Source organism: Hemitrygon akajei, chromosome 6 (assembly GCF_048418815.1).
Source record: "Hemitrygon akajei chromosome 6, sHemAka1.3, whole genome shotgun sequence".
Lineage (NCBI taxonomy): Eukaryota > Metazoa > Chordata > Chondrichthyes > Myliobatiformes > Dasyatidae > Hemitrygon > Hemitrygon akajei.
In genome coordinates, this window is record NC_133129.1 from 127,724,454 (window position 1) to 127,748,060 (window position 23,607).

Genomic DNA, 23,607 nt, shown 5'->3' on the forward strand with positions numbered 1-23,607 from the left:
TGTCTCATATCTTCCACAATATCAAAGTATTTCAATTCTCCCTTTTATATATCATCAAAACTGACTTGATTTTGCCACAATTCTTACATTTTTTTTTTTTTTTTTAAAGCTATTATTAATGCTTTTGAATTAGTGATTTAGATGCATATCATATTATTACTGAGTTAAGTATTGTATGTAATGAGTTTTTGCTACAACAAGTGTATGGGACATTGGAAAAAATGTTGAATTTCCCCATGGGGATGAATAAAGTATCTATCTATCTATCTATCTATCTATTATCTGCTTTTTATGCCATCTATCATATAAATTAGTTGCTTTGCATTACTTTATTCTGAATTCAATGGAGGAATTTAGTATTAAATCAACAATGAAGTGTTCTGTAAGGTGTTGACTTTCCTTAAATATCGATCAACTCTGACTTACATAAATACTAACCCGCATGATTTAATTATTTTTGGCACCATTATAAAAAAAATTAAAATGACTGAGTTGTGAATTATTTTTAGATTCAAAACATTATGGCAAAAGAGCATATCTTAACAATTCATAATTCAGAGCAGGAGTGCTCTGAGGAGTTGGATACCATTATCCTGAAAGCCCTTGTAAAAGGTAAGGAGACATCTTGATCACAATATGGCATCGATATGGAGAAGTAATGCTAGGTGTCACCTCTGGAAATGCATGTTTCTTACCTCCTTCCCCACGCAGCCTGCAAGAGTCAAACCAATGAAGCCCAGGAATACCTTGATGAGCTAAAACTTGCTGTGGCCTGGAACAGGGTAGATATTGCTAAGAGTGAGATCTTCAATGGTGACGTGGAGTGGAAGGTAAAGCATTTATTTTAATGAGAGTTTATGAAGTTGCGGATATGGGGTGGATGGGACTTTATCCAAAGTATTGCAACCTTTTGGGCAGGTGTGCAACTATGAGCCATCTCTTGCCCCATATACAGTACACCTTTGGACAGATTAATAGGTGCAGCATTTGACTAAAACATTACTAAGCCAAGTTTGCAAAATTTTTTTGTTGTATCTAATTTTTCAAGCAGCTGTCAAAATCTTCCAGGAAATAATGAAATTCTTTTTCTCATAGTAAGGAAAACAATAAAAACTGCTTAAGTTTAAGATAAAGGAGACAAAGGTTTAAGATAAAAGAACTTTAAAAGGGATCTGAGGGGTAAGGTTTTTACAGAGAGTGATTGATCCTGTAATCCACCTTCCACTCTTCATCCAAGTACTTTAAAAATTAGTTTTAAACAATACAATTAGCTTGAACATTGTGTTATGCATTGTCTATCAATGCAAGAATGAAAAAAAATTGCATGGTTTATTTTTTAAACAATTCTTTATATAACATTTATATTTATAAAAAAAAAGAAAACTGCAGCCAGAGGAGGTGGTGAAATCAGATTCAATTACAATGTTTAAAGAAGAGGTTTTTAGACCAACGCCTAAATAGGCAAGCTATAGAAGGATACAGTCTTAATGTGGGAAAATGTGATTAGTGTAGATAGGCAACAAGTTGAGGATGGTCACTGTGGGACAAACTCCATGATTCTATGTCCTGGAAGGCAAAATCCTCTATTCTCCAATTCTCATAAACATCAGAAAATTCCTAATTTTAACCAACTTCATTTGACCCATAGAAGTTTAGCATTTGGATCTTATTTAGCTGTCTTGATGGTATATACCAAATCAAATCAGCTGTTTGATATGTTCACTGTTCTCTTGTGAAAAGAGCCCAGCTAATTGTTGAACTGAAGTCAACATGGTGCTAATATGTGAGGCTCTGAAATATAAACTCAGTGGCCACTTTATTAGGCATTTCCTAGACCACTTTCTATAGCCCATCCACTTCAAGGTTCAAAGTGTTTTTCGGTCAGAGATGCTCTCCTGCTCATCACTGTTGTAACACACGGCAATTTGAGTTATTGTCACCTTTGTGTTAGTTTAAACCAGTCTGGAAATTCTCTTCTGACCTCTCTCACACAGAAAAACAAGGTGTTTTTTGCCCACAGAACTGCCACTCACTGGATGTTTTTTGTGTTTTTCACACCATTCTCTGTAAATTCTAGAAACTGGTGTGCATGAAAATCCCAGGAGATCAGCAGTTTCTGAGATACTCAAACTAATACATATGGTACCAAAAATCATTTCACATTTCTTCCTCAACATGATGTTTGGTATGAACAGTAACTGAATCACTTGACCATGTCGATATGCTTTTATGCATTGAGTTGTTGCTGCCTGATTCGCTGCATAGATACAAGGGATTCCAGTTGATTGGGCCATGGGTTAATCGGGGCAACTACTTATTTGGGACAACTGTTAAAGAACAAGAACTAACTGAGAAAATTGACGGTATTCCCTTTGTTTATTTGGGACACGATGCCTCTTAATTGGGACAGGAGGCTGTTGGTGAACAGTTTCTAACTAGTGTCACTCACATGCACTTGTGTGGCCATTAAACCCTACACCATGCTTGTCATCACAAACATGAGGAAGTCTCCTCTCTCGTACCTCTATTTCCCTTTACTGTACTGTAATATCATACTTTAGCTTCTCCTTCTCAAATTGCATGGTGAATTCTATCATATTATGATCACTTGTTGTTAAGGGTTTGCTCTCTAATTAACTCCGGTTCATTGCGCAACACCTGATTCAGAATAGCTGCTCCCCTAGTCGGCTCAACCATGAGCTGCTCTAAAAAGCCAACTTGAGGGCATTCTCCCTCTTGGGATTCAACACCAACCTGATTTTCCCAAGCTACCTGCATATTGAAATCCCTCATGACTATTGTAACATTGGCCTTTTGGCATGCATTTTCTATCTCCCGTTGTAATTTGGTAGATGACATCTTTCACTACTGTTTGAGAGTTTGTATATAATGCCCACCAGGGCCTTTTTATTCTTGTAGTTCCTTAGCTCTACTCACAACAATTGATCACCTTCCGACCCTATGTCACCTCTTTCTAATGATTTAATTTTATTTATTACAAACAGAGCCACCCCCTCTGCCTGCCTATCTGCCTATCCTTTTCATACAATTTGTATCTTTAAATGTAAATCACCCTGCTATGTATTCTTTCAGCCGTTATTCAGTAATGCTCACAATGTCATACATACCAATCTGTAACTGTGCTTTAAATTCATCTACCTTATTCTGTATAATGTGCACATTCCAATATAACCCTGTATTCACCCTTTTTTTATTTTGTCCAAATTTTACATTGCAACTCATCTTGTTGACAGCAATTTTGTCCTATCATCAGCCTCTCCTTGCTAGCAGTCTCACTACATACTGCCTGTGTTTGTAAACTATCTACCTCATCCTCAGCACTATAACTCCAGTTCCCATTCTTCTGCCAAGTTAGTTTAAAATCCTCCCAAACAGCTCTAGCTTTCCTATCTGCAAGGATAGTGGTCGCCCTTGGGTTCAAGTGTAACCCATCCCTTTTGTATAGGTAATACCTTCCTCAGAAGCAATCCAAATGAAGTTGAACCCCTGCCCACTGCACCAGTTACTCAGCCATCTACCAAATCATCCTATTCTTGCCCTCACTGGCATGTGGCACAGGTAGCAATCCAGAGATTAATACCTTGGAGGTCCTGTTATTCAGCTTTCTACTTAGCTCCCTAAAATTTCTCTTCAGGACCTCCTCACCTATGTTATTGGTGCCAATGTCCACCTGGCTGCTCACCATTCCCCTTTACACTGCTGTGGACCCGATCCAAGACATCCTTGGCCCTGGCACCTGGGAGGCAACATAGCATCTGAGTTTCTATATCACGCCCACAGAATCTTGTCTTTGTTCCCCCGCCTATGGAATCTCCTATCACCACTGCAGTCGACTTCACCTCTTTTCTCCTCTGCGACTTTCCCTGCTAGGCCGTCTGCCCCAACAGTATCCAAAGTGGTCTACGTATTATTGAGGGGAAAGGTCAGAGGGGTACTCTGCACTGTCTACCCATCTCTCTTCCTTCTGACAGTCACCCACTTACCTCCCTCCTGCAGCCTAGGGGTGACAACCTCCCTGTAGCTCCTATCCGTCATTTCCTCATTCTCCTGTATGAGCCGGAGGTCATCGAGCTGCATTTCCAGTCCATTATACATTCTCTGAGCAGCTGCAGCTCAGTATGTCTCCCAGAATTCCCATGTCTCACGTGCAGAACTAAACACTGCCCCTGAAGCCATCCTCACTGCATAATTATGCCCTAACAGACCAGGAATGAAGAATTAAGAAGGAAAAGAAAAACTTACCAGATACTTGCCTCACCCAAGCCTGATGAGCTAAAGGCACTTCCAACACTGGTCTTCTCACAACAATGACCACTCTACTTGAGTTTGTGTTATTTTTATTCACCTTTTCTAATGAATCTCACTCAGTGATTAGTCACAGTCCAACTCTGAAAAATGGCCACCAAGTTCTGCTTTTTAAATTTTGAGTGCAAACCTTGATTGAAAAGTTAGCTCTCTTTTCGTACTCCCACTCAGTAATTGGTCACAGTCGAATTCCGATAAACTGCCACCATGTTCTGCTTTGTCAATCTGGAGTGTAAACCTGAATGAAAAAGTAACTCTCTTCCCATACTCCCATTCAGTGACTGGTCACTGTCCAACTCTGGGGGAAAAAAATCTGCTGAGTTTTGTTTGTTACAGTCAGTCAAAAGAACATGGCACTGTACACTGAATGAGTTCCTCCGAATGAATGACACTGTAGGACAACAATTAGGAACTGATCCACAGTTTTATATCTGTAGAGGTATTGGTAGTGTTATAATTTGTTTTGTATTTCATTTAAATATGTAATTTGTTACTCAGTTAAGCTGTAGTTTATCTTATTTATATATTTTTAACTATTTCCATGAAACTTCAACAAATTGGAACAGCCAGTTAATTGGGCAAAAATATATTTGTCCTGATGTGTCCCAATTAACCAGAACCCATTGTATTTGCATTAATGAGCAGGTATATAGGTGTATCTAATTAAGTGGCCAATGAGCATTAACAAAAAATTGCCTGAAGTACTTGGGAGGTCAAACAATATCCACCCAGCAACTGGTAGAATTACGGATTTAACAAATGCAGGGAATGAGTGGGAAGAAAGAACAAGGGGAAAGATGTGTGTGGGTTGGGAACATGACTGATTTAAATAGCAAATGGGATGATAGTGCTAATGTGCTAAAAAGATAAAGATATCAAGTCACACAGTGCAGAAACTAACCCTTCAGCCCATCATGTCCATACTGACCATCAAGTTTCCCACTTACACCAATCCAACACTAATCCTATACGATTCACCTCACACTGCCATCAACTCGCTTTGAACAAATAATGAAGCAAAAAGGTAACTCCACTACTGCATCAGCAGATTCACTACCAAAAGCTGCCATCAGGGGGCAAAAAAGCCGGTTTTGATTTTAAATCATTAAACCGGATTGAGTCCAAGCAGCTAAAAATTGCTCTGTTGGGCGATAGGATGCCAGTTCTGGAGCTTGTATTGATGCTCCATAGGAACAGAAGACATAGAAGCAGAATTAGGCCATTTGGCCCATCGAGTCTCCTCTGCCATTCCATCATGGCTGATTTATTATCCCTCTCAACCTCTTTCTCCTGCCTTCTCTCCATAACCATGGATAACCCTGACTAACCAAGAACTATCTTTTTCTTTTTCAATATTGTTATTGATTTCTTACAAAAAAGATTATGAAGTACAGGAGGATTATATATCATATCAATTACAATATATTTGAATCACACTTATAGTCTCATTACCCCATATTCATGTAAATTAAATTGAATCATAATATTGAAAAGTAATGATTTTATTATACAAAAAAAATCTAAACCCACTACCAAGAAAAGCTGTTTGGTAAAGAAAAAAGGAAAAATATCCTTATCATATCGTAAAACATATCATTAGCCAACATCTGTACTTGATAACAAATCAAAGATTTTGAAAATAATTCAAAAAACATCCCCACAATGTTAGAAAGTCTTGATTCAGAAATTGAATCTGTCACTCCCTCCTACAATTTAAAGTGGTCCATAGGGCCCACATGACTAAAGATACGCTGTCTCGTTTTTATTCGGATATATCTCCCTATTGTGACCGATGTAACAATGGAGAGGCTTCATTAATTCATATGATCTGGACATGTCTGAATCTTGAAAAATACTGGAAGGAAGTATTTCAAACTCTTTCTGTGCTTTTTAAAGTAAATTTTAAACCAAACCCTTTGACTGCCTTATTTGGTATTGTTGGAGGAAAAGATATTATCTTGGAGACACCTGATTTGCACATTTTGGCTTTTATTTCTCTTATAGCTAGGAGGGCATTGTTGCTTAGGTGGAAGGATGTTGCTTGCCTACTCATGCTCAATGGTTAAGCGATGTTATGTCATGCTTAAATTTAACCAAGAGCTATCAAATTCAGCTTTAAGTATACTTAATGACTTGGCCATTACAGCCATCCATGGCAATGGATTCCCCAGATAAACTCTACCCACAAAGATTCTACAACTTCTGATCCTATGTCACCTCATCCAAGGATTTTGCTGAGGTAGATGATCTGGCTATTACTATATTATTAGCATTTAAATTAACCACAACATCATTGGGACAATGAAATGTACTGTACAAGTCAAGTCACTTTTGTTGTCATTTTGACCATAACTGCTGGTACAGTACATAGTAAAAATGAGACAACGTTTTTTCAGGACTATGGTGTTACATGACACAGTACAAAAACTAGACTGAACTACGTCAAAAACAACACAGAAAAAAAAACTACACTAGACTACAGACCTGCCCAGCACTGCATAAAGTGCACAAAACAGTGCAGGCATTACAATAAATGATAAACAAGACAATAGGGCAGTAAGGTGTCAGTCCAGGTTCTGGGTATTGAGGAGTCTGATGGCTTGGGGGAAAAAACTTGTTTGGTTTTAGTATTCTCATCACTTGCACAGGGATAAAAGTAATGTGCTCTGCCCTACAGTCTTGTGATCTGGAAGATGTAATGGTGGATGCTTTGGTGAACGATAAGCCAGAATTTGTTCGGCTCTTCATTGACAATGGAATGAATATGTATGACTTCCTCACTTATGGCCGTCTCCAAGAACTCTATCGTTCCATCTCACAGAAGTGCCTTCTCTACGAGCTCTTAATGAAAAAACTTGAGGAACACAGACTTACTATAACAGGCATTAAGACTCCTTCACCTGCAGAGAAGCAGCCCAAGTTTACCTTGCATGAAGTATCTAAGGTGCTGAAAGATTTTCTGCATGATGCGTGCAAGGGGATTTTCCAGGAATCTAACTGCTCTCGCAAGCATCTGGGTGTTAAAAAATCAATAGCAGTAAGTACAAATCAATGAGATGGAGAAAAAATGCTACTTTTTAAGTAAAAGTAAACATCCTTTCAAACATGATTTTAGTTGGTCATGTTAAGAACAGAATAAGAAAGTAAGAGCAGGAAGAGGCCATCCCACCCAATAGGTATGACCTGCCATTCAATATGACCCTGGTTTATCTACCCCAGGTTTCTTCTCCCTTTCTGTGTCAGTTCTCAATTCCTTGATCTTTTAAAAATGTCCACTGTAAATATCCCCAGAATCCAGCGCTTAATATGCTGGTTCGTTACCCATCGCAAGATTCCCTGAGAAAGAATAAAAGAGACAAGACTTCATGTTGGCTCTGCCGTTCAATAAGATCGAGGTTGATCTTTTACCTTGCTGCCACTTTCCAGAACTAATCCCTTGATTCATTTTATTATATAATAAACAATATCATCACATAAAATTATATTCAGTTGAATTAAGTCCAGATGTTTTCCACAGCTCAATCACCAGGTAGTGTATGCATTATATAACCTTTTCAGAAAAATAAAATTAGGATCTGTTCAATGTTTCAAAAAATTGGGTAATTTTATATAGTAAAAATTTCCAAATAAATTTGGCCCTGCTACTTTCTCAATACTTAGAAACTAAGAGCAGGGGTAGATCACTTGCCCCTCAATCATTCTGCACCAATTAACAAAATAGTGGTTAATCTGACTGGAACAATACCTTAGCATTTCAGACTGTAACCATTTTTTGTTAATCAAGTGATTGTCTCAACTCTCTAGAAAATAATCAAAGCTCTATTACTTGCAAAGTCATGAAGCCCTCCACAAGAGGGGAAATAGTTAACCATATTTTTCCAGAAAAAGCACCACTTCCTTTCAAGACCCATTCAGAATTTTGTTTCAATCAAGTCCCCTCTCTTCTAAATGCCAGCAGATACAAACCTAGCCTGTGCAGCGTTTCCTTGTCTAACATCCTGTCTATTCCAGCTATAAATCTAGCAAAGTTTCTCTCTTCTGTTTTGATGCATTAATGGTCTTCCATAAACAAGGGAATAAATACCACACAGAGTGTTCCAGCTCATACCTCATCAATCCTCCATTTAACTTCACCATAACCTCCCTGCCAATAGATAAGAACATAATGTTTGTAGGAGCCGTGTATCTATTCTCTGTCTGTCTGTATTGTATTTTGTGTTGCATGTTTATTATGGGTAATCTGTCATGTGGGTTGGGGCGGTGGTAGAAGCGAATGAGTTTGGTTACATATTGATGCTTTGTCTAAGTTTAGTTTAGTATAGTTGAGAGTTAGGAATTATAGGAAAGACGTAAACAAATTAGAGAGAGTACAGAGGAGATTTACTAGAATGTTACCTGGGTTTCAGCACCTAAGTTACGGAGAAAGGTTGAACAAGTTAGGTCTTTATTCTTTGGAGTGTAGAAGGTTGAGGGGGGACTTCATAGAGGTATTTAAAATTATGAGGGGGATAGATAGAGTTGACGTGGATAAGCTTTTTCCATTGAGAGTAGGGCAGCCTCAAACAAGAGGACATGAATTGAGAGTTAAGGGGCAAAAGTTTAGGGGTAACATGAGGGGGAAGCTCTTTACTCAGAGAGTGGTAGCTGTGTGGAATGAGCTTCCAGTAGAAGTGGTAGAGGCAGGTTTGATTTTTTCATTTAAAAAAAATATGATAGGTATATGGACAGGAAAGGAATGGAGGGTTATGGGCTGAGTGCAGGTAGGTGGGACTAGGTGAGAGTAAGTGTTCAGCATGGACTAGAAGGGTCGAGATGGCCTGTTTCTGTGCTGTAATTGTTATATGGTTAGAGGCAACCAGGATGACTTTTTTGTTGACCATTAATGCTAAAGCTTAGACCGTTATGATGCTATTAGACCACTTATTTCATTATATATCTAGTTTTAGATTTTTTTATCTTCATGGTTTGTCTTAGCTAGTTTCTTAATAAAGGATTAAATGTACTCTTTTGAACTTCAGTATTTTGAAACGTGCGATAGCGTCAACCCCCGTGCTTAGTACCTGAGTGATTTTGGTTTGTTTTCAAGTACGGTAACTGCTACATTTTGTCAACAAAAAAAAAAAGTTAAACCAAACAAACACTAGTCTATGGCTAAGGATTGCCTCGGATCCACCGGCAACATTGGAATTGAAACAGAGCAGTTTGTGGCAAGTAACGACATTTTGATGATTCATGCTGTGTATTTGTGGCTTGATCACAGTTTGAAATGGTCCGTGCTGCCTGTCCACTGGGGACAGTTGCTTGATTGTGTGATGATTGCCTGAGAGTTCATCATTTTGTTTTATTGAAGTGATGAAATATTGTCCAGTTGCCAGCATTTGAATTGAAGGAATTTTTGTTTGGTCTAGTTTTAAGCATTGTGGATATGCGGACAGATTGTTTGTTGACTATGTTTACTGAACCAGTTGCTGTGAGTGTGCATAGAGTTAATTGTGAGTGGTGCAACTAGAAAAAAGTAACATTAGTGAATTGAAGTTTGGAAGTGACATCAGCGACCCTCATATTGGGGCTGGAAAAAGAGAAATTAAACAAATTTAGCTGGTAGAATCACAAGTCCTCAAAAGGAATATAATACAAATGTGAACAAAATTAATGATTTAATACCATCAATTAAGGATCTTGTGGGGAAATAAGAAAAAATATCTTACAAGTGCAATCTTATCTTGAGGACTTGACTAGTTTCTGTAAAGCTGTTGCTAAGCAACATCACGCGTTGTCACTACTTCCCGAAATCAAGCAAGCTAAACAAAATAAAAGTTTTTCAAACATTGGATGCATTAATAGTGCATTTATATGGGATGTTAAACAATGGTTGAACCAAACATGATATTGAAGGTCATGTTTTTGAAACAAGTGAAACTGTTTCTCAAATTCCAAGGCATATTTTGACTACACAGAGGACCACAGGATGACGTAAATCCGAGCAACGGTGTGTCAAATGTCAGTTCTCCATGTTCTGCTGCAGGCAGAGCATCTACTATGTCTAATACCTCCTCTGTGCGCATTATAACAGAAGCTGATTTAGCTGCATTAATTGCACTTCAACGATTATTGAAGGACAAACAAGTGCTGAAAGAGCAAGAGGAGTAAATGGAAGAACAACTACAGAAAAGGAAGGAGCAGCTTTAGTTGCAGTAAGATATTGCCACACTGATGGGCAAAGTTCATGTGCTATTGGCTTCAAGTGAGGCTAGTGCTAAAAGTGCTCCAGCAGGACAATCCTATAGTGTGAGTTCCTATATTGATAAGGCAGAGAAAACTCAATACACTCAATGTCAATGTTGATTTATTTGTTCCTCAAGTGTCTGTGAAACATGAGTTAGGGTGTTCAGCCTGCACTGAAGATGCACTCAGAACCTATGTCATACCCAACAGCTCAAAGGGCTGATGGGGATGTTAAATTACAGTATGGAAACACTCTTGTTTTAGTTGATAGAGGTCTGAATAATACTATTGAATCAAAATGCAATAACAACCTTATTGGTACAACAACACATTTCATCTTTGCCTAAAAGAAAGATTCTATGCTTTGACGGTGATCCATTGCAGCATTGTGCATTCACGAGGGCTTTTGAAAATAGTGTTGAAGACAGGACTGATAGCTAAGGTGACAGCCTCTATTTCCTTGAACAGTACACTGGAGGTTGCCCTGGAGAACTTTCCAGAAGTTGCTAGCATGTTGACCCTAAGGAAGGACATTTAAAGGCTACAGGAACATTTTAGTAATGAACAAAAAATTGCACCTGCCTACATGCAAAAGGCTCTTTCTTAAGTACCTATTAAGAAGAAGTGAAAGTTCTTCAAGACTACAGTCTTTATCTTAGAAGCTTTTGTTTTGCTGCAGAAGTGCAGAACATGCAAGAGCTGGATACGCCTATCAATATGTTGATTGTCATAAAGAAATTTCCCTATATGTTTCAGGATAAGTGGAGAAAGGCACCACTGTAAGACCACTTTTACTGACATTGATACACACCCAGTATTTGGGAGTATACAAGATGCTACATTACCAAATAAGCAAAAGTGTGAACAATACTAAGTTGCAACTTCATTCTAAGGTTAAAGGAAGTAACTTTGCCAATACTGTGACCACTGTAAAAAGTAAAGCTAAAACTGAACCTGAAACTATTGGAAGGGAAATGCTCTTGTCAGCTACAGGGGATTGTCTGTTCTGCAAGGGTGAACATCATTGGATTTGTGCCCTCAGTTGGAGAAGAGGGCTCATTGTGTGAACATTGTCTTCCTAAAGAAAAATGGTATCTATTTTGGTTGCTTGTGTACAGGGCATATCAGCGAGGATCGCAGAAAGTGTCTTTCATGCAAGGTATATAGTGGCAGGCATCCCTACATATTTCATATTCACTCTGCTGAAAAGGCAGAATTGAAACAAGCCTTGAAAGAATCAAACGCAGCATTGAGAGGTGAACAGGTATCTAATGGCCTTACAGGGGCTGGTGATCATGACTGTAAACTTTCTAGTACAAGTGAAGTGTAAGAGAGGTAACAAAACAGTGATTAATTTTGCTTTCCGAGATCAAGGAAGTACATTGGTGTTCTGCACAGTGGCCTGCATAAACAAGCTCAAAAAAATCACAGGAAAATTCTATTGTGCACCATAAGCCAAGATAAAGTAGCTAATTGTTTTTGGTTTGGAAGTGACTGGCTTAAGTGGTGAAAACTATTGTGAACTACCTAACATCTGCACTCAGGACTGTATGCCTGTCCACAAAAGGAACATTCCATGAGAGAGGAGGTTCCAGGGATGGTCTCACCCGAAACATATATATTTGCCCGAGATTGATTCAGAAATTGAGCTGCTGATAGGAACAAATGTGTGTGAAGGATTGGAGATGTTGCAAGTGATTCACAGTGTTAATGATGGACCCTAGGCAACCAGAATAACGCTGAGTCGGGTTCTGAGTGGACCATTGAAAGGAGATCATGATGTTGGGAGAAGCTGCTCAGCATGAGCTGACAGGATCTCAGTTTTGAATTTGGATGAGCTTTGGCAGCAGCAGTTTAAGGCAGATTTCCCTGAATGCAGTCAAGATGAGCAACCTGGGTTCTCTAGAAAAGACCACAAGTTCATGGAACTGGTTATGAATTTTGCAAAATTGCTGAATGGCCACTGCCAGATTAGCTTACTTCGGGAAAGACGGAGGTTAACATGCCTAATAATAGAAAGATAACTGAACAGCATACTCTAAATCTAAGGAAGAGGTTTGAAAAGGATCCGTTATTTCACACTGACTGCACAGCTTTCATGAAGGATGTCATCTCCAAAGGTTATGCTGGAAGAGTGACAGCAGAGGATCTGGAAAGCAGTGATGGGAAAATCTGGTATATTCCATATCATGGTGTTTTCCACTCCAAAAAAGAGAAACTTCATGCTGTGTTTCACTGTGCAGTGACTTTTCAGGGAATATTACTTAATGCTTAGCCTTTACAGGGGCCAAATCTTATCAGCTCACTGACTGAAGTTATAACCAGATTCACAAAAGAACCAGTGATGCTCATGCAGACATGGAATTAATGTTTTATCAAGTTAATGTACCAGCAGAAGATGTGGATCTGCTGAGGTTTCTCTCGTGACCTCAGCCAAGATACAGTGGGCTTTTGAATGGTGGTACATCTCTTTGGAGCAACTTCATCACTGAGCTCTGCCAATTTCCCTCTTAGGAAATGCGCAGAAGACAATGAAGAACAGTTCAGCCATGAGGTGATGTATTGAGGTTTTGCATTACTTCTACATTGATGACAGTCTTGTGTTAATGTCCTCTGGGGAAGAAGCAGTGTCTCTCTATCTTGACCTGTATCCATTTGTGTTAGAGGTGGCTTTTGACTCTCAAAGTGGATAAGCAACTGACATAGTGAGCTTGCTGTGATACCAGAAGAGCAAAGAGTGAAAGACATGATGGATTTGGATTTGATCAAGATATACCTTCGCTGGAGAGGGTACTGGGTGTGCAATCTGATACTTTCAAGATTAAGATCATAATGGAAGGCAGACCTCTGACCAGAAGTGGGATGCTCTCCACAGTTAGTTCCATCTAAGATCCTTTAGGAATCTTGAGTCCGGTGGTGCTATCTGCTAAGTTACAAGTTCTATATAAGAAAAGGCTTGTCTGGGTTGACACTATACCAACATCAGTTGCTCATGCATGGACAAGCTGGCCTGAAGGACCCTTCAGTTGGAAGACTTCAAGGTTGTTGGATGTTTGAAACCCTTGGATTTTGGAGAAAGTACTGCTGCAGTTACAACACTTTACAGACGCAAACAAAGATGGCTATGGAGCTGTGACCTATCTATAGTGGCACAACACGTATTCTCAGGTGCAGAGTACTTTTATCATGGGAAAATCTAGGGTAGCTCAACTGATGTCAGTTTTCATCCCTTATATGGAGTTCATCATTACTGCAATGACAAGCTGTATGGACATAATATAAAGGAAGGAATTGCACATGCAGCTTCACGACTCAGTTTTTTGGACTGATAGTACTTCTGTGCTGAAGTATATCAAGAATGAAACTTCCAGGTTCTGAACCTTCATTACTAACAGAGTTTTAGAAATTCTTAAGGTCTCACAAGCATCTTAATGGAGGTATGTAAAGACTTCAAGTAACCCAGCAGAAGTGACCTCTAGAGGGTTGAAGGTAAAGACATTCCTGAAGAATGAGGCATGGATGTCAGAGGCTTCTGATTCTTCTTCAGCCTGAAAGTGAATAGTCTGTGAATCCTGACTGTTCTGGAGTACATCTGCTAGATGATCTGGAAGTCAAGAGAAGTGTAACAATGAATGTCATGCAGATTGAAGAGAAGATGACCACAGTAACACATATAATCCATCACTTCTCATCTTGGACCCACTTGAGGAAGAAAGTGGCCTGCATTCTTAGATTTAAGCAGCTGCCCTTGTTTCTTAGTCAGAAGAGGAAGCAATTGAACATCATTCTTGCTCAGTCTGACTTGTATGAAGAACAACAAGGGTATTCTTTGAGAAGAGAGATTGAGAAGGCCAAAGATCAGATACGCCAAGATTTTCTCTCAATGGAGGAGCTCAGAAAGGCTGAAATGGAGATATTGTTTTTTGCCAAAGAAAAAGACTTCCTGATGAATTTTCAAGTTTGCAAAGGGGAGAAGGCGTGAAAAGAAACAAATATTTTCAAACTCAATCCAGTACTTGAAGATGATGTCTTGAGAGTTGGTGGAGAGTTGCTTTGTAGTGCAGCCGTGCCTGAAGAGTCTAAACATCTTGTTATCTTGGCAAAGGATCTTCACCTCTCAGACGTTATCCTGAGGCATGTACATCAGGAGGTGGGACATGGTGGGTGTTACTGCATGTTATCAAGGATGCATCAAAAATACAGGATTCCCAGTGCTAATACAGCTATTAGAAGAATTCGGTCTAAGTATGTTATTTGTTGACAGTTGCACACAGCTCCAGGATGCCATCATATGACAGACCTACCTCTGTTCAGGGTCTCTCCAAATGAACCTCCATTTACATGTGTAGGAGTGGACTACTTTGGACCTTCTGAGGCGAAGAGCAGAAGGAGTAAGATGAGGGGTTATGGGCTCATATTTACCTGTCTAGTTACTGTATATCAGTAGATCACATTCAAGTGACATCTTCTTTAGACACCGATTCCTTTGTTGATATGCTTTGGCGCTTTATAGCAAGACAAGGACAGGCTCGTAAACGACCCTCTGATAATGTGACAAACTTTGCTGGAGCTGAGCGGGAGTTGCGGGATGGCATTCAGAAGTGGAACCATTCATGGATCAGTGATATCCTTCTTCAGAAAGGAATTTAATGGGTTTTTAAATCCCCCCGTCTCCCGGGCTGGTTCATGTCATGGAGGAACATGGGAGAGTTAGATGAAGTCTGTGTGAAAAGTCCTCAATTCCACCTCAAATGATGAAGAGGGTTTCCACACAGTCCTTTGTGAAGTAGAGGCTATTGTCAATGGTCATCCAATTATTAAAGCATCATCCGATCCCAATGATTTGGAAGCATTAACACCCAACCATCTGCGCTTCTGAAGACCTCACCATCCTCACCACTAGGAGTTTTCCAAAAGGAAGGCATTAATGCTAATCATAGATGGAAGCAGGTCCTATACATGTCAAACCTGTTTTGGAAATGGTGGATCAAGGAGTATTTACCACAGCTACAGGAATGTCAGAAATGGTCAAGTATAAAACGCATTTTCCTCTCAGAAGACATTGTGCTTATGTGCCAACACTGCACCTTGAAATTCATGGATCATGGGAAGAGCCATTCAGGTCTTTCCAGATAGCAGGGGATTTGTACAGCAGGAGCACATCAAGACCAAGACCTGCTGTGTGGACAGGCCCTTAACTAAGATCGGTCTCTTATAAGAGGCAGAGGTTTGAGGAGCTACACTTTAGAAGGTTCATAATTTTGACTTGACTTACTGACTAGACAAATAGTGGTAATAAATTTCACTCTGTACTGGGCTAAGTGTTGGAAACTCTGACCTAGATGGTTGTGCATGAACTATCTGGAGGAAGGAAGAAGAAAGAGGACATTAGTATGAATGTTAAGATGTTTATCCTTGAACATTTCAGGTCTCTCTATTTTTAGTAGTATGTAGCTCTAATTATTATAGTATAATAATTTAGGGGTTGGGATGTACGAGTCAAGTATCTATTTTCTGTCTGTATTATATTTTGTGTTGCATGTTTATTATGGGTAATTTGTCATGTGGGTTGGGGCGGTGGTAGAATCAAATGAGTATAATTACATATTCATGCACTGTCTGAGTTCAGTTTAGTATAGCTGAGAGTTAGAGGCAACTGGGATGATTTTTCTTGTTAACAGCTAACACTAACACTTAGACCGATTTATTGTTATTAGACCACTTATTTTGTTACATTGCTAGTTTTAATTGCATTAGTTTTATATCACTACAAGATTGTTCATCTTTGCTGGTTTCTTATTAAATGATTGAATGTACTCTTTTGAACTTAGTTATTTTGAAGCGTGTCACGCAACCCCGTGCTTAGTTTCTGATTGGTTTTGATTTGTTTTCAAGTAATTGCAACAATGTTGACTTCCCTTATTCTTTTCTGCACATGCATACTAACCTTTGTAATCTCCTGCCATTTAGGTAATATGCATTTTAATTTCTCTGTCGAAAGGAAACTTGCCAGTGGACAATTTCCATTTGCCATATCTTTACCCAACCACATAACCCATCTATATCCCTCTGTGCCTGCCTTGTGTTCAAATTATGACTTAACCTTCCTTTTTTTTATGACCCTTTACTTTATAACTCTCAACATTTCTGAAATCATTGCTAAATAATGTAATCTGTCATCTCATACTCTCCCAATCTCAATACCTATTTTACCTCTGAACGTTCATGTCTATCCTTTTTTTCTGCTCTTTGTAAACTTGAAGCCATTGCCTCCGTGTCCTAAAGATACACCAAACCCCGATCAGCCATATTATCATACACCTGTTGACTTCATTAGCAGGTTAAGCAGCACTCAAGTTTTAAAATTCTTCTTCTTATTTTCAAATGCTTCATTGGTTTTGTCTTTCCCTGCAATCTGTGATCTTCTCCAATCCTGAAACTCAATAAAATATTGGCATACCACTTTCAATGACCTTTAGATTTACCAGAAGTTCATCTCTCCATTATTTGCATCTGTGTCTTCAAAAGTCAAGATCCTTAAGTTTCAGAAACACCTTCCTGAACCTCTTGACTCTCCTTTATACTTCACACTTTGTGAAGCCTATTGTTGATCATCTTCCGCAATTATCTCCTGGCCTAACATCAGCATGACGACATCTCTGCTAAGTTACAGGTGATATATGAATGGAGCTGGTGGGTGTCTATTAACTTTCCAACCTTGTTACTTTTCAGGCACTTTCTCATATGTGCCCACTGATCCTGCATACCTTTTTCCAAACACTTGACCCACATACTAAGCTAATGCACCCGTAAACCATCACTGAAATATTGCCCCTTGGCCCCAGCTCCCAGAGGAGCATGGGTCGCCAATGACTTCCTGTCCCCATTGTCCCCTCTTCTGAGCCAATTTGTCGAGGGTGAACCAGGAGTGTCTCACTCGATGATGAGCCTCTTCTCACAAAGTCGTTGGTATGGTTTGAATTTGTCAATGTTTCTGTAATCTATTGTACAGCAGATTGGCCGGTACAGCTTCAACAGATCCTTGTTAGCCAGCCTTATCTGTTTCCGCCTCTCACAATGGGGGGGGGGGTGTAGGGTTAGACTTTGAGTGGGCCCTCTTCCACTTGCTCTCTGCAAAATGGAGTTTGGCAGTGTAGAGATAGATGCACCTCTTAAATCCCTCCCTCATCTACTTGTGGAGGATACGAGCTGGGGAATAATAGGAAAATGAAATGTCATTCACCAGAAGAGACTCTTAATATTGGGAGGGAACGGAAGCAACAGTATAGCTTTGATAAATGTAGTTAATCAAAATAGGGGAGTTGTTGTTCTACAAAGGTAGTTCAGTTTCTGTTGGATCGACAGTAGACTTGTTTAGGTTTTCTAATGCAAATATGTCTTTCAGGAACTAAACAACAAGTTACGTGGTCAAAGATTGTTCACAATGCCCAATTTAAACCAAACTTTTGAAAACCCTTGGCGGGACCTCTTTTTGTGGGCAATCCTGCAGAACCGACAAGAAATGGCCAACTATTTCTGGGAAATGGTAAGTACATTTTTAGAGGAGCCCAGATTTCCACACCATTCCATTGAAAAACGGCTCAGGGTAGAATTTTGCATTAGTAATTTACAGATTACTGAAATTTGTTGTACATACATTGACATCTTGTATAGAGATCACTTTTCCTGTTTTCAGTATTTCATGTTATACATTTGAATATATTTTAAGAGCTTCTTATATAACATGTTAGGGAAAAATTACATACTTTTACCCATTTGACATGGTTGTGTTCCCAATACTGAGTCTTAGTAAAGTTTTCCACTTTATACTAACTAGAAACTCCAAATGCTCCAAGTAACTCTTCTTCACAAATCAGCACAGGTTTTTTCTGTTTAGCAACAGCATTATACTGTACACAGGGCAACAAGATCAATGGGGTGAATTTCTTGGAGCTTGTCATTTCACTGATATAGCTATGCTTTGAATGAAATGTGTGAAACAGCACTAGTCAGAGGAGAGCTTCGTAAGTCAGTGATAATAAACCTGATTCTGATATTAGGCTTAGCCCAGACTAATTTTAGATCCCCATTTCAGCCATTTTTTGATGAGCCCCCATACACCTACAAAACAGTTCAAGGTAGTGGTAGTTCCCAGCCTTCTGAAGGTATATGCAGCCAAAATAAAAGCACCAGGAGCAAAGTGCACATGGAGAGATCATTAAAGTGAGCAGGGACTGTAAAATTATCTGAGGAAGCACTAGTTAATCATACATTGTAATCTCATCTGCTTTCAGTAGCTTTCCGACTTAATTTGCTGTCTGTAATAAAATGTGTGTTATGTTATGGGCAAAGAAGACCACCTTGGTGAGGCTGAACAACTTAGGCTAAAGGACCTTTATCTGAGCTGTGTTACTGTATGACTATGACTCTGAGTTCTGCAGTCTGTTTGGCACAAGATATATTAACGTAGGCCAATGTAAAATTTAAATCAGCTTATTAGTCCCCATGTGTTGGTAAATATTTTTGGCTGTACCAAAAGAAAGGGACATCAAAGCAGGTATAGGCCATGCAGCCCATCAAACCGTATTGAGCATACTCAGCAAATCTGTAGAACCGTAACTATAACAGGATTGGTGCAAGATCAGTTAGAGTGCAGAAGACAATAAACTGTGCAAATGCAATATAAATACCAATAAGTAATGAGAACATGAGCTAAAGTGAGATCATTGGTTGTAGGAGCATTTCAATGGATGGGCAAATGAGTGTAGTTCTTTGTTCAAGAGCCAGATGGTTGTGGGGTAGTAACTGTTCTTGAAACTGGTGGTGGCAGTGATGGATTTCTGGTTTAATTTTTATTCTGTTTAATGCGATAATACTCGGGATTAGCCTGTGATCTAGTGTTTCCCTCAATATTCATGCATAAAACCGATTTCCATCCCCTCCCCCCAAACTTCACATTTCAGGGCCCAGAAGCCGTGCCTGCAGCGCTGGCAGCGTGCAAGATTTTGAAAGAAATGGCTCGTCTGGAGTCCGACACAGAGACCGCTCGGAGCATGAAGAGGGCAAAATACGATCAGCTGGCAATAGGTACAGTGAGCCCAACTACAGGGGAGGGTCTGAGTGACAGTTTTTCCAGCACCAGTGGGCTGATCACAAGTTACCTAAAGGACTGAATGTCAAACTGGGCACATCATTTGATTGCTTGTTAAGTGGTTTTCACCTCCTATCTCTCCTTCAGAGACCATTCTATTTTTTCACTGAAGAACCATTTCCTAATACTGCCCTAAAGTTTTGCTTTATTAGTTTTAGCCCATGATCCAGCCCACTGTTTAACACTACAATTTAATTCAAAGTAATTTACTGGTTATGTCTTTTTCATTCTATTCACTGTTCACTCTTGCACACTTCTAAATAAACAGCACAGTAGTACCTCTCAGACTGAGTAGAAATTCATCTACTTGTATCCATTTTAAAACATGATCGAGCAAAGTTTATACATTGAGTTTTCTTTGAAAGTTTGAATGCAATGGAACCTAACTTTGGAAGTACAGTACAATGCCTATAACATGCAATTTAAAGCATACAGTAAAAGATTATGTTTTTCTTAAATCGGGCCAGTGAGATGGCTAAGCAACACACACAAAGTGCTGGAGGAACTCAGCTGGCCAGGCAGCATCTGTGGATAAGAGTAAAGAGTCGATGTTTCGGGCCGAGACCCTTCTTCAGGACCTTTCAGCCCAAAATGTCAACTGTTTACTCTGTTCCACAGACGCTGCCTGGCCTGCTGAGTTCCTCCGGCATTTGTGTGTGTGTTCCTCAGATACTTTGCCAGCATCTGCAGATTTTCTCATGTCAGTGAGGTGGCTGTCTGTTTATAAATTCAGCATTCTGATGTAGTGTGGTTTGTGATTTCAGACCTGTTTGGTGAGTGTTATGCCAACAGTGAAGAAAGAGCCTTTCATTTACTGATTCGCCAGACCAAGTACTGGAGTAAGACCACCTGCCTACAGCTAGCTACAGAAGCAGATGCTAAGTCTTTCTTTGCGCACGATGGGGTTCAGGTATGAAATCGAGATGTTTCTCAATTTTTAAAAAAACCAATAATATTGACCAAATAAAATTTGCCATCTCCAGAAAAACAACTAGCAGTTATTGGGTTGGGTTGCACGTTATTTGCCGTGATCATTTTATACCACCAACCCCTCCCGCTACAGTGCATTTGCCAGGGTAAATCATCCTTTGTACTCCTCCTCCTCCATCTAGTTGTCATGAACTCTTCAGACCAGCGTGGGGTGCCAGAGAGCATCAGGCCTTGGTGCTCCAACACACTAGCACTTCATTGATTTGCTTTAACTCAAACCTGTAGGTTACTGGTTTCATCGTTCGGTTTGCCTTGTGTTTTTTGTGCTGCTTGATTTTTGAATGTGGGTTCCTCGTGCATCCTGCTTTCAGTTCATTGAGTTTTGATTTTGATACACACAGGGTCCCATGCTATATGCACTATTTAAATTTGTTACAACTACCATTCATTGATGGGTTCTGAATTTAGGTTCCAAGTTAACTAACATTCCGTGTACTCTAGCCCCCTCAAGTGAGTATGTTCTGTGTCATTTGTTATTTCTCTGTAACGTTCCTCAAATAAATCCTCATTGATTCATTCTACCTTCGAGTGTCGAGTTTACTGTGCACCTGGGTTTGTTTGCCTGAAGATCTTGTTACACTAGTGTTTGCTGTGTCGGGCCACAACATCCTCATTCACCACGTCTCCTCCCTTATCTAGCTCTCTGCATCACAGCTTCTAGTTCACCACAGCAAGCTCATTTTCCACATTGATTATTTTTTTCCAACTCCTGCCCCCTGTGTTGTCCTCCAAATTCTCACTAGATGCTAACTTCAGACCCCATTGAGATGCTTCTCATTGGTGGTATCAAAGAGTCAGAGTACTATAGCACAGACACCAGCCTACCTGCCATCAAGGATATATAATATATACAGAAAGGTGCCGGAAAAGGGCCAGTAGCATCATAAAAGATCCCACCCACCTTGCTCATGGATGTTTGGCCTATTTCCATCAAGGGCTACAGCAGGACCACCAGACTTGAAATAGTTTCTTTCACCAAGCAGTAAGGCTGGTCAACATCTCCACCCACTAAGTCTACCATTAGTTTATTTCCTGTCAGTCACCTTATGTATAGCCAAGCATCACTTTATGAACATACAATCAATCTACAGTATCTATATACTGTAAGCTATCTTATATATTTGTATTTATTGTGTTTTTTCATTATTATGGTATCATTTATTGTTTGTGGGTTTTTTTTGTGCTGCCTTGGACCCAGAGTAAAAAATTGTTTTGTTCTCCTTTGCATTTATGTTCAGGAAATTTCATTAAACAACCATCATCTCATCTTGATCTTTGGCCCATATAGTCCATGCCAACCTGGTCTTCTGCCAAGTCCCGTCTACTTGTACCCAGACGATAGTCCTCCATACCTCTTTCATCCATGTGCCTATCCAAATTTCACTTAAGTATTACAATTGAACCCACATCTGGCAGCACGTTCCACACTTGCACCAGCCTCTGAATGAAAACTTTCCCCTTGGGTTCCCCTTAAAAATTTCACCTTTCACTCTAAACCTATGACCTGTAGTTCCTAGTCTCAAGTAAACTGAGGGGAAAAAGCCTGCATGTACTCACCCTATTAATACCCCTCATAATTTTTGATACCTTTATAAGATCTCCTCTCATTCTCCTATGCTCCAGTGAACAAAGTCCAAAACTATTCAACTTTTTCCTGTAACTCCAGACCTCAAGTCCTAGCAACATCCTTGTAAATTTTCTCTGCATCTGCCAACATAGAACTGACAGGAATGTGCCGACTCAGCTCACCTTTCCTATACCTTGTTCAGCTCCTCAACAACCTCAGACTGCAGGTCCAACATCAAGGCTTAACGAGACCACAACCATAGCTATTTCCCTCCCAAAGCGTGCATAAAACTGCTCTTTGTGAAAACTGACCAACTTTTATTTCCTTACTTTAGGCTTTATTGACAAAAATCTGGTGGGGTGATATGTCAACTGATACTCCGTTCTGGAAGCTGCTGTCAGGATTTTGTTGCCCTCCTTTAATATTTACAAACCTCATCACCTTCGGGTAAGAAATTCATGAGCAAATATTCTAAAACTGTGGTCTTTTAATTTATGGTTCTTCCCACTCAGCCAGGATGCCTTATATTATAAATTACTTGTGCATAGACAAAGAACATACAGCAGTAGTTTTGATCATATTGTAGTATAATTCATATACCTTTAGGCAATTCTGGTTGAGGTTGGCAACTTTGTCCTGAAGATCTTAATGAGTTTCTCTTCGTACTGTTATGGGATCTTTTAAGGTGCCCCAAACTACTAGAACAGGTAAACTGGGCATCGTCCTAGCTAAAGTACATTCCCTCTGTAGCCCAGGACTAGTCTCGATCTTCACACCCCCACTCTGATCTTTTGCCTCAAAGGGGAATGCTCACAACATGTAAACCAAGGGGCCACCACTGAAACTAAAGCACAATATTGACAGTACCTTAGATGAGGAGATTTGGTTATGAAAGTCTTGTATGTTAGTATCTCTTGCTCCTTTAGCTGTGGTAGTACTCGTGCCTCTGATGTCCCACTCCAAGTCTTTGAGAATGAATATCCAGGCTGAAGGTCCACACAAAGGATGGAGCTGCTGTGTTGCGAGTGGCCTCAAAATTCGGAGGAGTGGATTTAGGTTGGAGATGAGGAGGAACTGCTTTTCCCAGAGAGTGGGGAATCTGTGGAATTCTCTCCCAGATAAAGCAGTGGAGGCTACCTCAGTAAATATATTTAAGACAAGGTTGGAAAGATTTTTGCATAGTAGGAGAATTAAGGGTTATGGGGAAAAGGCAGGTAGGTGGAGATGAGTCCACGATCTTATTGAATGGCAGAGCAGGCTTGATGGACCAGATGGCCTACTCCTGCTCCTGTTTCTTACGTTCTTATGAGTGTTCTCTCTAATGTGATATTAAACATAAGCATTCCTA

General features: G+C 39.7%; 1 protein-coding gene across 2 annotated transcripts in view; it reads left to right on the forward strand.

Moving 5' to 3' along the window:
• Window positions 1–23,607, forward strand: part of trpm5 (transient receptor potential cation channel, subfamily M, member 5) — a 108,533-nt gene that overhangs the window by 44,387 nt on the left and 40,539 nt on the right. For both annotated transcript variants that reach the window (XM_073049211.1, XM_073049210.1), the window contains 7 exons: window positions 510–612; window positions 712–830; window positions 7,004–7,363; window positions 17,957–18,097; window positions 19,515–19,638; window positions 20,467–20,612; window positions 22,594–22,706. In XM_073049211.1, coding sequence (XP_072905312.1) covers window positions 510–612; window positions 712–830; window positions 7,004–7,363; window positions 17,957–18,097; window positions 19,515–19,638; window positions 20,467–20,612; window positions 22,594–22,706 — 1,106 coding nt within the window. The remainder of the gene's footprint in view (window positions 1–509; window positions 613–711; window positions 831–7,003; window positions 7,364–17,956; window positions 18,098–19,514; window positions 19,639–20,466; window positions 20,613–22,593; window positions 22,707–23,607) is intronic.